The sequence below is a fragment of the Leptinotarsa decemlineata genome, unplaced genomic scaffold (genome assembly GCF_025532065.1).
Source record: "Leptinotarsa decemlineata unplaced genomic scaffold, Ldec_3_MD MMD2_tig00026299_RagTag_RagTag, whole genome shotgun sequence".
NCBI classification, from domain to species: Eukaryota; Metazoa; Arthropoda; class Insecta; order Coleoptera; family Chrysomelidae; genus Leptinotarsa; species Leptinotarsa decemlineata.
Genome location: NW_027412676.1, coordinates 7,843,724 through 7,861,008, shown reverse-complemented (window position 1 = coordinate 7,861,008; position 17,285 = coordinate 7,843,724). Strand labels below are relative to the sequence as shown.

Here is a 17,285-nt window from a genome sequence, read left to right as displayed (position 1 = left end):
TTAATTTTTTCCTATTTCGAGTCCTCGTGTTCTCTGTATTCTGCCCTTCTAATCAAAAAGGGGGTAACTACAGTTCATGTGGTTTTGAGATATTTGACTTCTTATATTCAACTTGATGCTGCTATGTCTTTTTGCGAATCGTTAAAAAAAAGTATGGGATTTCAAGTATTTTTTATGCTCTTCTCGATTTTGATACTTTCGAATTGATGAATCAATTTTTTCTTTCTGTTTTTGAAAAAACAGTAGTTACCCCTCTTTTTACGCATTTTATTGTATGTGAATGCTAAGCTTATAAAATGGTAACTAACAAAGTGGTTTGGATTTTGGTATTAAAAACACGGCAGATTTTGATTGACTCATCTATTCGTTAAAAAAAATGTTCTTATTTGAATGTCCATCAATATTTGATCAAAAAAAATTAAGAATCACTTTCTTCTTCGCAGTTCTCAGGCAGGGGTAGATTGCTTCAGAAATTCAGAAGATTTTTTGCCATTATTGGAAATTATATTATTTTTTCTAGTTTCTGCTATGCCTTTTGGGTTTGGTTTCGGTATTGGTTTTGTTATTCCAGATTTTGTAAGTTCAATTGAATCTGGGGGCCATTGAAGTATTTTCTGTAGAGTAAAGTCATTGCCCCTTCAACAGCCTATACTTGAACCATATGATGGATATATGGCTTCTCACAATTGCTTCTGTTAATTTTATGGAGTGATGAATGGTCTCTCCAAAGAAAAAAATTCGGAAGCTGCATTTCCATGATATCAACTTTTCCAGAATTCGCATTCTGAACAGCGCGTTTGAAATCGGTGAAGTCGAACACTCTTTCCATTTTTTTCAAAGATTTTTCAACCTGATGGTGAAATTAATCTACACTCATGAATGAGTGTCCGGGCTCGAAATAATTAATTTCTATTGTTTCTTCTGTAATTTCGTTGCAATTAACTGCATATACCAAAAACGTGAAGAATGCCCAGTTCTCATTTATCTACCCACAGGATAATTTTTTTAACATCTCACATAGCTAGGAAAAACTGATAGAATGTGCTGATGATATCTTTTTTTTTTTTCTTCTTCCTTGGATAGCGTCATGCCAAAGAGCAGCCAAAGGTTTTATATTTTTATTTTTGGTGCCTACTGGAGCCTACTAACAGATTTGAAATTATCACATCTAGGTAATATTATTACCTTCCCTAGGTCAACAGAGTAGATAACTTCACCATCTTCGGGATGTTTATCAGAATGATTTTTGTATTGAGCTCTTGCAACATTAGCCTTTTTTATATGGATGCTGAATTTCTTGCAGTCTGTACAGTCATCTTGCATATTTTCCCGTGAATGGGGGTGAATCTTGGAATGCTTGCAAATTTCACATTCTTCGTGTCCCAGTTTCACGAAGGAAATGTTCAACTGCTTCACAATTGATCGATATAGGTCATACGAAAAGACAAATTCTGCATGTTTTTTTCGGAAGTCGGCAAACATACCTTTGATCGTTCAATCACTGGGTAGATAACGTCTTTTCAGAGCATGCTCTCGACGATAGTGTGAAATGGAGTGTTTGAATGACTCCACTTGTCTTTCGATTACAATATGATCCAATTTGTTGTGAGGTATTCGCCTTCGTCGACCATCAACTTTTGGAGTGAGTAATGCTTCGTCTGAAGATTAACACAAATTCTGGAGAATTTTATCATTATTGTGGTGAAAACCAAGTGTGGCAAGAAAAAATGTTTCACAAACAACTTTCGATTCCCCATATTCATTCTTCAAGAAGTATGATAATGTACAGGTTCTACGACTCTCTGACCCAGCTGTTTTGCGTTTAACTGTCGATTTGCTTGTATAGGTCATCATAAAATTTGTTTGCTGAGCTCTACTCAGACTCCAGAATTGTCCATTCACATATATCCTTCTAGCTTCACTAATATTTTGCTTGCAATTTTTCCGACAGTTTTCACCACATCCAGTCCTAACAGGATGTGCTTTCTTAATTTTATTAAGTTTTATTGCATTTCTCTCTAGGACGTTAAACTTGAATTTTCTACGTTTTCTCTTCTCTCCTTTCTTAGTTACATTAGTTTCTGTTTCATATTCTTCTGCATCTGAATCTTGTATATTGATTGAGACTGTTCCATTCCTTTCAATGTTTGGTGAGTGCTTGTCCAAGTCTAATGCCGATTTGTCACCAACTTGATGAAATATCACCCCTGCTGTAATTGCATCCCCTTTGTTTATGACTGAATTTTTCTCTATTTGTTCACCCACGTTTTCGTCAATATCCATATTAACGTCCAAGTTTGCCCTATTGTTGCCTTGGTGAAATATTCTTTCCATTTCCAATGTCCCTGTTACCACTGCCTCATCAATATAGTGGGATAGTAATTCCTCGTTCACCACGTTTGTTTCTGATCCTTGCTCTCTACGTTCATCCAACGAAACACCTGTTACATTTCCAGATGTTTTCTCTTCTACTATTTCTATAATGATATCTCGACCTAGCACCTGATTATCTGCATCTAAATCTACTTCCATCGCTACTTCGTCTTCTCTCTGGTTCATGGAATATTCTATTTCGTTCGACACATCAGTATGGATCAAATTGTTTCGTGAATTATCTATTTTCATTATGTCAACAACGTAATGCTGAACTCCTATCCCTTCATGGCCTATACTCGAAATGCTCAGTGAACAGAACAGAAAGTGTTCACTGTCAGATAAATTTTCTTCATGAGTCGTTTCAGCCAATACGATTTCAGCATTTTTTATTGTATTTTGCCAATCCGTATGAAATCTTGTCAATTCTGGTTCTTCTATTTCATCTTCACACAATCTCTGATCATTTGACAATTTTAAAGAAAGTTCCAGAATGTGTTTGCCTCTGCTCATCCTGTAACAAGAATAAAACTGATTGTAGCCTTCATCATTGCACTTCCATCGAAACACCATGTTGAAATATATATTTTTGGAAATTCAGATGTCTATAGAATTTTCCTACATTCATGCAAAAATCCAAACTTTATTGAACTTTATTTAGTATAAAAAGTTCTTTATTGCACTTGTACAATGACATTTTAATGGCACTTATTTGCAACTGTGTTCATAGCAAGTCTGTCCAAAATTAATTACGACGAATACAAAATTTAAATGAGTATTATTAATGGAAAAATAGATGATAGAGATCTGTTTCAATGCAAATCGATAGAATTGATTATTCAAACTGCGCTTTTCATTTTCCTACACCTCTAGTGCTGCACCCCAATGAATCATATTTTGCTTTTTGCATGAACATAGAAAAAATGTTGTATGCAACTCGTGCAAAAATTGTGGAACTAGTTGTAATTGAAAGAAATATCTGAAGATACCATCTTTCACGTCTATCAATCCACAGTTACCACTCATTCGCTTAGTAAAGTACCACTCATTCGCAAAATTAGTGCTTTCAATCAAATTTTGTGAAAATTAAGTGTTCATATTATTTCATTTTCTTTCGAAACAGATGGGAATTGATTATTAATGTCTTTCGCGATATAATATACTTACAAAGCCGAATGAATTCATTGATAAAGAATTTTAAATTCTAGAATTTGAGGTTATATTATAATAAATCGTTGATGATTAATTAATGTGGTAACTTACCTGTCAAATCCACTAATACCAATAATTGTGCCAGATTATCAATACTGAAGTTTATGAATAATGTAAAATTAAGAGCAATTGAAGCTGAGAGCACTTACAAACACTGACACTTACACTGTACCTGTCACTAGACTAGTACTAATACTAACCGCTTTCAGAGGTATCTGTTTCGTACTACAGCGGTGTGGCGGTAAACCAAGAATGCTTACCCAATTTTGCCGTAATTGCACATAGATGGTGTAGATACCACTAATTTTGTGTAGTATATTGAGTTACCACTAAATCGCTTATTATCGTAAGACATTTCTGCAGATACGGGATAATTTTTTCATAACAGTTCACACATTTAGAGTACAGATACGGTACATATACCCTAAAATAAGTTGTAAAATGGATTCTAGAATGATTTGGCGATATTATCTCATTTTTCATAATTTTGTGGGTTACCCCCCTTTGCGCTTAGTAGGGCAGTATAGATATTCACTTTTTCGACTTATTCCATTGTAATCTGAAAAGATGAACGAATTCATTATTATTATTATTCAAGTCAGATTTTTTTTAATTCGTTCGTCCGTGTGATAAAGGATCACTTCACGTATTCTATATTATTTTTCAGAACTTCTCAGAAACCGAACTGAACGACAAAAATAACGAAAGTGTCGCTCCGTCGCCTTGTCCACAATCAGTCACTCCAGAGTTCTCCCCTCAGTCCGAGATATTAAAGAACGATGAAGAAAATCACGAAAATGAAAGTGAATACCAAAACGATCTTCACATGCAGAACTGTGAAACATCAGAAGACGTCTCCAGAAAAAAATTCACAGAAACTGCCACCCTGAAAGAATCATGCGAAGTAGACCTCGTTCCTTTAGTAGCGGAAGTTACTCCTGTTTATGCACCAGAATCCATCGATGAGGTAAAAGCTGAACCGCCTGCTTCAGGGTTCATTTATGATGAGCAGGATGAAAAAGAATCAGAAGACAAGAATGAATCCCCTTTGGGCAGCGATGATGATGAGGAGGAAGACGTCAGGGAGCTGGAAGGAAGAACCGTTTCCAGCAAAGGATACCAGGTACATATCTACAGATGGTTTTTATGCTTGAATAATAATCAACTGAATAGAACTGGCCGATACTTGATGATTCATATTCGAACTTACTAATACACTTTATTGTATGATTTTCACTATAAAGGGTTTTACAAAAACCGCGACACGTGTTTCGCTATACAATAGCTTTTTCAAGCGTAAAATGAAAGTTACTTCTCAGTTACAACTATTTTATACTCTAACATAAAACCTACGTGTATGCCTACTTTCTAATGAATGAATCTACCTGAGAAGGTCAGGTACAAATATATTAATCATGTGAATAAACTAAATTTCCGAAAGTACCGTATTCATACTTAACTTTTCTCACCTGGAAATAAACAGACTAAATGATGGCGAATTATTCAGTTCAGTTTGATCGTTCATGAGATATTGGGAGTTTTTAAATTTGTTGTTTTTCCAAACGCTCCAACAGGTTGACTTTTAAACATTTCTTCTGGAAATGGAGGGGCTTGAGTGGCAAGGTTGAACTGATGCCCCTCTGTGATTAAATGAGTGGCATTTGTGGAATTTATTTTTCCATTCTGGAAAATATTTCTGTGTTTCTTTATGTGGGCTTTGAACGCTCTTCCAATTTGACCTATATAAAACATCGGACATGACCCACATGAAAATTTATAGAGTTATTTTAAAGTATGAAATAGTTTGTTTGAAGGCGGTTGACAATGTTTCGTGGTGTATTTCATCAGTTCGGACTTCCATTGTCTAAAATAAAAAATAAAAATGAAAAAGATTACCCGAAAATAACACTTTTATTGAATAAAAAACTGAAATTACAAAGAAATAACATATAACAACGACCAAACAAATAAAAATTGAAATATTAATAAAAGCTGAAAAAAAACTAAAAATATCTCTTCGGGTGATAACTGGACTTATTCCTATTATAGGTCATTCGAGTGCTTTCACCTATCCTCACTTCCCTCTTTCCGCTTCATTGGTTTTGGCGGGAGATGACTGTTTGGCGGGAGTTGGTCGTTTTTCGCTTGATTAGAGGTTTCCATATGTTACGTATCTCTGCGCTAGCTTGACTAAATGTGTTGTTGGACAACATATACGCGGCTTCTTTGAATTTTCTCCTAAACCAGTGTTCCTCTTTGTAGATGATTTCAGCTTGATCCTCTCAGTTTCACCGATGTATGATTCTCCGCACTCGCAAGGTATCCGGTAAATGCAATTCTTGGAATCGCAGTCTGCGTTTGGTGGCCTGGTTTTCGTGAGGCTGCTACGGATAGTGTTCCCAAAATAGTTGTTATTTAGAAATAACTTATCATTTCACTCTTGAGAAAGCTATTGTGTAGCGAAACACGTATCGCGGTTTTGTAGAACCCTTTATAGTGGGAATCATACAATACACTGTATTGTTGAGTTTTTATTTTCAAAGTTGCTTGCGAAGTGACAACTATTTTTTAGAGGTTTCCATTTTGAAGCTGAAGACCAAGTGCACCTTATTCGAACATTATATCGATGAAACTTTTCATTGTACTGTATTTTCAGACAGATATTTATTTTATGCGTGAAAAAATAATTAATAAGGATCATGTAATAAAAAAAATCCCAAAAAATTTCTCTCAAAAAATGTTGAAAGTATACTCTGAAAAAACATTGAAAAATATCAACAACAATGAATCACATAGCAACCCTGAGAGTGATTTTATTTTTTATACTACTGTAAACTTGGAGAATGGTTGAAAACCAATTCGAAAACAATTTTTTGCGTCAGATATTACTATAATGAGATTGTTACTGATAAAAAGCCTATCGTGATAAACTTCAACAGTTTCGAAGGTATTTCAACTGTTATATTGTGAATTATATGCTGATTATCCAACAAGGATAATTCCAGGCAAGTTTGATGTCGCAGAAATCATTCATAGGTAACTTTGTAAGCCTTTCAAAAGGAATCGAATTTTTACTGGCAAATCCTGATACAAAAAAATTTCACGTAATAATAAAAGTGATAAATCCCAACTTCAAAATAGTACAAGGTTTGTTACTGAAAACGAATGAACGAAAGCAAAGATCTACTCCACCAAGAGTCTCACTCTTGCTAGCTGTCATGAAAGATCACTCACCAAATAAGTAATCAGCTTCGTTGAGAATTTGGATTTATTTGGTTGAGGTTGAATAGCTGTGAGCCACTATAAACCTTCGCGGGTCGCCGTGGAGCGTCGAACAGATTCATTTACTTTTGATCTACCTCTACCTAAGACTTACCTAACACCCAAAACTTTTCGCGCACCAGAACTAAAGCACTTTCGATGTTTTACTAACCAAGTTAGAATTGTCAGGGGATCATTGAAGCTATTCATCTCCTGATGATGCTGACTTGGTTTGTGTTACACCTCGCATAAATGAAAATCACGAACGACCATTAACTACTGATTGAGCTGTTGGTTTCTATTCATCATTTAGTGTTCTCAAAACAGACGAAAATTCTGAAAACTCAATCATCACAGAGTACAATTATGTATCATCAGCCGAACTGAAAAAATTCGATTATTCAGAAGAAATTCTCTGCTAACGTAATATCACTTTAAAGTTGTACGACATTGTGACCCAATGCTTTTGCTTTCGAAGTAAATCTTCTACGGCCCTGCAAATATTTCTCAGTTCCTCTTTCACTCTTTCATTTATGATACAATATTGGATTTATTTTTCTAGATCGACAGAGCGAGTGCAGGGAATGTTAAAAGAACTAAAGAAGAAATTGCAAACGATACAGAAGATGAAGATGATTTCGGTTATACCACGAGTGAGTACGAAAAATTATTTTATGAATGTACTGTAATATTCCGAATGTGTATGGTTTTGTATGTGACTGACAGATGTTAAACAATACAATATAGCAAGAAGACTGATTATCGACTACATTATGAATCCATGCTAACAATATACATCGTGACCGACAGTCGTGGATCAAATGTAAACGAAGCTTTTCAGGCAAAAATATCATAAATGTGTTAATTTTTTCATTTTCGATGGAGTTATCGTCAAATTATGAATGAACATTTCATAAAGCTTGTCCGAAACTATGTGCTGTAAATTTTTAATTCATAATGTACGGGTTTATTGCTTGAGTCGTATTGAAGGAGTACGTGAGAAGACAAATTTCCAGGTCAGATAAATTCAAACCTTATTTTACTGTTTGTTTATTCAAAAAGTTTACATATAATCACATCAAATATTGTCTTCTATTATTATAACACATGATAGAAAAAATAAGCAAGTTATGAATATTCAAAGTAAAAAAATTACAAAATATTGATTTCTCAAATACAATACAATATACAATAAAACAATAGTTGATACAAGTTCACAAGTGAACAAATAATTGGAACGACAGCAAGCATCAATAAACATAAATCTAAAAATTTTGAATGTAAAATTAGATGAATTAAATGTAAATCAATTAAATAAATAACTATAAGCTCTATGGGGAGGAGGGTGGCCTAGGTACTAGGGCCTGTTTGCCGACCATCATCTTCTAATAAAACCAAAAATGCATTAATACATACAGGGTGTTTCAAATTCGATTCTCATCATTGGGATCTCGGAAACTATGAGAGATTCGAAGATGGTTAAATTTGTTTAAATTTGATTGATAAAGTTGCGCATTTACTTGAGTACCAATATGCCGTTGAGAAAGTTCTGAAATTCCGAGTATTTCCGGAGATATTCGGAAAAAAAACAGAAATTTTCGATAAATGGTTTTTATTTTTTCTGACTTTATTTTTCGAAGGCTTCGAAAATGAATTGCACATCCACATTGCTACATTTTCCCTTCTATATAATGGTGTTTTCAGATTTGCTATTCAACGTTTCGTCTTCCGGCCACCATCATCAACTTTATTTTTTTTTATGGGCGCTACATTGGATTCTTTCTGTTTAGAATAGAACCAGATTTTACCTTTTCAATGATGTATCATAAGTTATCATTCTTTTTTGAAAAATTGGAGATACTGAAAAAAATTAATTCTTATCATAACAGGCTTTGACTTTGATGTTTCTAAATTTGACTTTCAATTTGTTACACTTGATGACATTTTGTTATTATGCAAGTCATTGAATTTTTGGCGAAAAATGGCTTTCACAAATGAACAAAAAAAATTATACAAATTTATTACGCACCTTTAAGCGTTTTGTAAAGTTATTTTTGAACTGTTCATTTTAATGTTATGTATTATCTATTTCAATAATAAATACTGTATATTTATTACAAATACGATAGAAACAGTGGAAATGTATTTAAACTTGGATACCGATAAACGACAACCATATCGAACTATAATCAAGTTATTGTATCAAAATCTCACCGAGTTTGGTTCATTTGAAAAGCCGAGGAAAACATATGGAGACAGAATAGACCAGGGAAATAAAGAAAATTTGATAAATGAGGTAAGTTAGACATTGTGTCATTTTCAATAAAATTTAATAATTAGAACCCGGGAAAATCTACACGTCAAATTTCATCCGAAATGTCATACAAGCGGTTTAAAAAGTTACAAAATACACATACCTCAAAAATTACATCCAGGTGATCCCGAAAGGCGATTAGAATTTTGTAATTGGCTAATAAGACCTGATTTTCCTTGTTTCCTGGAAAATTTGGACAGATAAAGGTAGTTTTAGGAATTGTGGGATATTCAACCGAAATAACAAACACATTTGGAGCATAAACAACTCCAGGCAGTTCCGAGAAATTCGACTACAAATGCCATTCAGTATTAACGAGTGGGCAGGAATTGACAAATATAGAATTTTGGGTCCTCATTTATTCAACGGAATTCTGAATGGAGAAACCTCTCACCAGTTTTCAATGTCGATTTTTGAAGACTTTTTGGCAAGAATACAATTGTTTTTTTTTTAAATTGATCCTGTTACCCAACCAACCCCTTTTTCAAAAAAATTATTGGATTACTAAACTAGTTAACTATTTGGATGATCTATCAGGCTAACTATAACAATTTCTGGTTTCAACATGATGGTGCTCCACCGCACAGTACCAGACGAGTATCTAATTATCTAATTACCTGACTGAAAAGTTTGGTGATAAATGGATAGGGAATAATGGGCCGGTGAGGTGGCCAGCAAGGTCTCCAGACTCAAGTGTTATGGATACATTCTTATGGAGTACACTGAAAAATAGAGTTTATGGTCATAGGGAATATCAAAATATTGATGATCTTCAACGCAGCATTGTTAGAGAGTTCGGAAGATTGAGGAGGAGGGAAATTAATCGTCCATTGAATAATATTCGAAGAAGGATAGAGTTGTGTTATCATGAACAAGGCCAGCATTTCGAACATTTTCTGTGATTTACTTATGTCTTTACATTTTAGTTAATTATTGTTTATTTGTCTAAAGCTCTATTTCATAGAAAAAGACACAATATCTAATTCACCTCATACACAAATCATTTATCAAATTTTGATTGTTGGTTCTGTCTCCGTATTTTTTCATTGGCTTTTCAAACGAACCAAACTTGGTGAGATTTTGATCCAATAACTTGAACATAGTTCGATGTAGTTGTCGTCTTTCGGGATACAAGTTTAAATACATGTCCTATCACTGTTTCTATTGAATTTGTAATGAATTTTTATCATATCTCTTTTTTTTTATTCGTGAAAGCCATTTTTCGCCAAAAATTCAATAACTTATACAACTATAAAATATCATTGAGTGTAACAAATTGAAAGTCAAATTTGAAAACATCATATTTGACTTTCAATTAATTCATTATTGAAATTAATGTTTTTCAATATTTTCAATTATCGAAATAGAATGAAAACGTGAAATTGCAAACGAAAGTTTCTATTCCGTTTTTCCTGATAAACATGAATAAAATTCATCACTTTGATAATTGAAATTATGGTACGTCATAATAAACGGCTTGTAGAAGGTGATGTTTGAGGACTCGTTTGAATTTGTGATTGTAAAAATAAATAAATAATCATGGAATCTACATGTATTATCGAGACTTTTATTTCTCAATAATCTGGATTGTTTGATTTTCATTTCACTTCCATAATCAATTTGCATAATTTCAGCTACATGATCAGATAGATGATACTCAGTCGTATGAGCATTTTTGACATTGAAATCAGTGAAAATATTGTCAATAACTGTTTTCGAATTTCCATGTAGATTAGAGAATTCTGAAATATTTTTTGATAACCATTCAAATATAATAATTATTGTCATAGACACGTGATTGTACTCACCAAAGTTTATATTGAAATCACCACCTATTATAACATTAACATTATTTTTGTCAAATGTTTCTGAAAGGTCAATCAATATTGCCAGTAGGTGATCTGTATAGCGCAATTATAATAATTGTTCTGCTCTTCACTCATGTTATATTAATATCAGCCAGGAATTCTGATTAGAATATATCTCTAATGTAAATGTGAACACCACATTGTTTTTTTTCTGACTAAATGACATGCCATGTAAAATTTGTCTACTTTATATAAATGAGTCTCCGCATCCTGAATCCAATGTTCACTCAGTATGATTGCTGCAAACTAATATTCATTTGCTAATTTGGATACTTATTAAATTTTATTTCTGTTACACTGAATGTTGAGATCATCAGTGCTGAACATTCATTTGGAGAGTTTTTGTGATGCTTGGGCTCTATAGTTTTGGTGGTTCTTGAGATAGACGAGAGTATAAAAAATAATCAACCTCGCACATTTAATGTTCACTCGAGTCAGTAGCTAGTGATATAGATGTTTGCTCAGATTCAGATTCGAATCAAGATGTGAAGAATTTGATGGTCCATTGTTTTCCACGAAAGTTCTGCAGATTTATCGCGTGCATGTTCTTCTTATATTTTGACTGAATTGAAATGTTTTCGAATAGGAGCAACAATTTCTTCACATAGCTATATATTAGTATTGATTTCTAATGTGCCGATTAAAGAGAACAAAATCGGGGCTACTAGCCGGAAAGAAAAACAAAATCTCGAGACATTGCCGGTTAAAGCATATGTTCCTATATTTTTCTAATATACCGATCGAAAGCTTTCTCTGAATTGATCACAAAATAGCTCAATTTTGAAATTGTATCACACTTACAAAATGAACGCGATAACTAAATGAGAAACCACTTTCTGTCTCTTTACAGCTCTTACTGCAAGCAATATTTTTTAGCTCTGCTTCTTCCAGACACTGATACCTAGTACTTCTAATGGTAGTCGTCAAGGATGTGTTTATGACCAATAGAAAATATTCATACAAAGATCTCCAATGGTTATGCAGAGCATTTTTGGCATTTTGACTTATTTTTTTTTAAATTATGCAATGTTCAACCTTTGGACTCGTGTGAACTTCTGATAGACATGAAACTAATTTCCCTCCAAGCTGTTACAGAACCTGACAACTTCAACTTTACAAACCAGATTTTGGTCTGTCGAAATATGTACCGAGTTGAACGGATATGCACATTCCGATGTTGATACAATTGTCGTTTTGAGTTTAATACAGATTAACTTTGTTTTTGGGAAATAAAGTTTTTGGCTTTCTACTAACACATCTTGTTACAAAAAAAATGTGGAAATAAATAAGTAACTCTATACATGGATGTGTAGATCATGCAAAGAAGTAACTCTCAGACACAAACTGGAAGAGAAAGCTCTCCTGAAACAGCTCCTTTTATATAAAAGTTGAATTACACGAAAGAAAAATTATTTAGAAACAAATACTTTTATATGAAACCTGAATTATACAGAAGACACTATCCTCTACTCAGTTTGGATTCCAAACATTCGTTATGAAATAAAATCAGATATCATTCACAGGAGTTCTACACTAAATGAATAGTAAAAAAATTGTACTTACATGAAACTCTGTCATCCTCACAGGTAGACAACGATGTTCCGCCGTAATCTGGATAACATTATGAAAAAAATACAGATTGGTGCGCTTCTAGATTTTGTAAAACCTGATAGTAATTTTCTGAACGTATTCGACTTGTCCAAGTTTTTTACCAAAAAATAAATCATGAAATTGTGTAAATTTTCGAAATTATTCCAAATTAGATACTCGCATTGAATATGTTTGAATATGTATATACTTTTTGTTGGTTCTTTATAAACAGTGCATATTTTTGAGGTCAATGAAAGTTAATGTATAATAGTAAACTGTGAATAAAATCATATGAACTTTTGAGATATCATGTAATGTATTATGCTCCAACTCCGTTCATCTCACCATAGAATTGATATTTCCAATATTTCAATCAGGGAGCTCATCACGAATTGATCGATAACCAATCTATTTAGTTGACGGAAACATGTAATTAGGTATATCTTTCAGGGCTGGAGAGAGTAGAGTGGTTGGGTTTCTGTACTTTCTGATATAACCAGTAATTGATGCAGATTGATGTAGACTTGATGGGAACAACAAAATATAGTACGACTTCGAGTATACAGTGTGTACATCTATGATGAATTAAAATAATCACCGTTATAGAAATATATTTTGAGAAAGTCTTCAGAACTATGTAATGAAAAAAATCGGGTTTGATTATATCTTGTTTGAAATATTTTTCAATAGGCCTATTTTCACTTTTTCGTCATTCCAAAAAGGAAATCGACAGATAAAATTGAGTGTATTCGATGCTTAAGAAAACAGCTTCAAAGAGGCAGTTCAGCGTAAGGGACGTCACCAGATATATGGAATGCGGAGCCGGCTGCGATTCGTTTTATATGTGTAAGCGATATGAAAGTTCAATTATCTTTGGTTGTTTGTATTCAGAAAAGTGTTGTATAGTACCTATAGATGTGTGTCCTTATTCCACACGAAATGAATCAAACAAAAGTCATCAAAAATGGAAAGTTCACAAAGTTGTGAAGAAAAGAGATCGTTTAATAAATAAATTATTCAAAGTGATACCTGGAATCAGCGGTGAATTGTGAAGTGGTAACGCAACCGACTCACGATCGGAAGGTCGTGAGTTCGATCTCAACTTCGACCAGATATTTTTCTCGAGAGAATTTATCTAGTCGGGATGATTCTGCAACGTTACATGTCTGACGGACTGCGAATAGTCATGATGCTAATGGCTAATGACCAATGCACTCGATGCCGATGCCACAAAAAAAAATACCTGACATCAGCATTGTTCAATCACTGAATTGAATTCTTACACGAATTTCATTACACTTTCATGTAGAGATTGGAATTGGAAAATTTGAGACCTTCATAACTACGTTCATGAAAGATTTTATATTTCACTCCGTTGGTTAGGTTAGGTTACGTTAGGTCAAAAGTGAGTAGGTCTATTCGACCCTCCACCGCAACCCGCAAGAGTTTATTGTGCTTCTTAACGAAGCCGATTAGTTTGTATGGTGAGTGGTCTTTGAGGTCAGATGGTATGAGTACGGCTCTGCCGAGTTCTAAAAACCTGATTCGGTCTCAAGCTGGGCAGGCATAAAGTATATGCTCTGCTGTTTCATCGTCGATGAGGTAGTCGGATAATCAAGGTGCAAGATTCCCACCTTGATATCAGCGACAACCATACCATATGAGGGTTTTTCCACGTCAGCTACACCTGACGATGCCCTATATTCAATCTTGCAGGGCTTTTTCGCATCTGGTTTTGGTGAATCATCACTTGAGCGTGAACGTTTGCTAATCTGCGCATAGGAGGTTTGTTCCTCCACCTGGGACAGATTCTGCGTACACCGCTCAAGAATTTGGTGCAAGGCGGTTTCTTAAGGTACCCTGCTCTTGAGGAGACGACTCAGTCGTTTCTTGGCTGCACCACCAAACCTTTTTTTAGGTTCAGTTATTGGATCAGAAGTTGGAGAGTTGAGTAGCTCTCGCTCCTGATCTAAATTTACAGGGACGTTAGTTGGAGTCGTAAGCTTGACATCCATCTCCTCTGTAGACTCGCTCCTGATCTAAATTTACAGGGAGGTCAGTTGGAGTCGCAATCTCGACATCCATCTCCTCTGTAGACTCAGCGTCAGAAAGAATTTTCAAGTTTACTCTGTCCATAAAAGTCCCACGAGTAGCTAGGGAAAGAAGGTCAATCACGGCAGAGCCCCGCATTACCGTCACAAGGCGATGCTACGACTAGAGGGCGCCCGGTATCTCGAAGGTCCCGTAGAGACAGCTGATAGGCACAGTGTCATTCATCCTCTTGGCACGGATACACGCACCTTAGAATTAAGCCATTCAGTTGGGGAATAACAGAACCACAAGTGATTCTGTCATTCCCGTATCCACCAGGGCTACGTGTAGCAGGCATCCGATGGTCGGTTTGCTCAATCCCTACATCTCAAGCCTATGTACTCGCCAAAAACAGCATGCACAGTGGTTCAGGCAGTGAAATATGAACAAGGACAGCCAACCCGCCATGGAGTTAGATAGTAGTCAAATCACTAACGTTATCTCTCTCATCTCTCGTTGTAGGTATTCTGTTAATGAGCAGAATTATTATATCGATTATATTATATCGATTATATTACATCACATTGATGTAATATAATCGAAGTTAACTTCCCCAGAAACGGAATATGAAGATCCATATTGTAAGAAATAAAACCAATGATCTCGGTAAAAAGTTCATTGAGAAACCAACTGTTATAGTCTCATAATAAATTTACGACATTATTCAATTAGAAAATTCAATGTTTCCATAAATAAATAATTATTATCTGGTTTTATAATAAGTATGAGTTTATATAACAATTAAGACAGTTGCAGTAAAATATTATATATCAATAACTTTCCGAACGTTCATGTACGTTCTATTTACTAAAATAACTTTTCGAATTGCTTTTTTATTAACTTTTCGCTATAAATTACTCACTATAAAAAAGACGTTATATTTTTTATGTGACCAAATATAATCGAAAGTTTATTATAACATACTGGAAGCATAAAGTATAGTGACAGGTTATAACTCATTCATTTCATTTTTCAATTATTCAAACAACACATTATTTTTTTCATTTCAATACATTTCAACATAGAACTTCATAATTAATTTTGAGCAGGTATTTTGGTTTATTGATTCAGATGTTTTGAACAGTAACATATAAGAATATACCAACTGACTTTAATAATAGTTATTGATGTACTAGTTGTTGCCCGCGGCTTCGCCCGCGTAGAATTTGGTTTGTCACCATTTTAAACAGATAGCTCCAACATTTTTTATTACCGCAAAACTTCAGGTTTACAACTTCAAAACTGACGAAATTCAATACAATCTTTGAACCCCTTTTTTTCCCTTGGGGTTGGAAATTCCTGATTCCCTTTCTTGATGCTTATTCACGTTATACAAAGAACCTACCTGCATATTTCAAGATTCTAGATTCAGTAGCTTCGACTGTACGTTAATATAAGAGTGGGCAACAGCAAGTAATTTATATTTTTACTTTGAAAATACAGTACCTGAAAAAATATACCGATTGCACTAAGTAATGAATAGCTTCGAGAATCGAATTATGTTACCTATAAAGAAATTCGCAAAACTAACACAACCGTCAATGACATCTGCCCTCACACGTCTGCCCGCGCTCGGGTAGCGTTCTCAACGATGGCGCTGCATTGCTCAGACCGCCCTTCTATATCGGCGCATCGCCGCACGTCGTCTTATAGTAAACGCGACGCGCAATGGCGTACTGCGTTGCGCCAAGTTAATCTTATCGTGACAACTTTTGAACGATTCGTCCAAATTACTTAGTGTAAAAGACAGTTTATCTATATTAAATACTTAAAACGACAAATCTATCATTTTTATAGAAATTTGACAGATATTCTAAAATGTGATGAAAATCCATAACTAACGCATTCAAAAAACACACAATAAAGTGTTTTTTGAATACGTTACCACATAAGAGGTAGAGATATATTCCATCGCGGACTTTAGTTAGAACTATTTAAGATAAACAATATTACGGTACATTATCTGCATGTAACTCCAACGGTATAAGAAGCGCACGCCAAGACAGCTCTCAGGGAGCAGGAATTGTAGCCTATTGTGATGTATAATTTGTATTTATGTAAAGTTTCATCTAAATCCGTTCAGTCGTTTAGGCGTGAAAGAGACACAAACATACATACAAACATACATTTATCCATCCTCACAAACTTTCACATTTATAATTTAGTATAGATAGAGTATAGATTGAAAAACATCCATCATATCCCTCTCTTTTACTACACTTCGAAATAAATTTTTTCTCGTTTACCTAAAGCTCTTGCTGGAATAGCATCATGTTTTTTGAAACAATAGATTCTCCTTTGTGTAAGAATATGCCATACATCTCTTCCTCTAGTGGTCGTTCCACAATAATTGTAAGTATTCGACAATGAAGTCAAATTGCTTGTTCTTAAATAGATGCATTCAGTTGGGAATATTTTAGAAAAGTTTCAGCAATATCATTCGAGCAATCAGCAATAGCCATCATTCGTCTTACAAACTCGTTTTCTTGTCATGCTAGTGGCTCTCGTGGTAATGCTAAATGAGAAAGTTTTCGGGGAGAAACGAAAATTCATCATCGATGGAATTTCGAGATCTT

General features: G+C 34.4%; 1 protein-coding gene across 3 annotated transcripts in view; it reads left to right on the top strand.

Annotated features, from left to right (window-relative positions):
- Positions 1–17,285, top strand: part of LOC111507735 (multiple PDZ domain protein) — a 463,358-nt gene that overhangs the window by 219,333 nt on the left and 226,740 nt on the right. For all 3 annotated transcript variants that reach the window (XM_074180506.1, XM_074180505.1, XM_074180503.1), the window contains exons 19-20: positions 4,253–4,708; positions 7,409–7,499. In XM_074180506.1, coding sequence (XP_074036607.1) covers positions 4,253–4,708; positions 7,409–7,499 — 547 coding nt within the window. The remainder of the gene's footprint in view (positions 1–4,252; positions 4,709–7,408; positions 7,500–17,285) is intronic.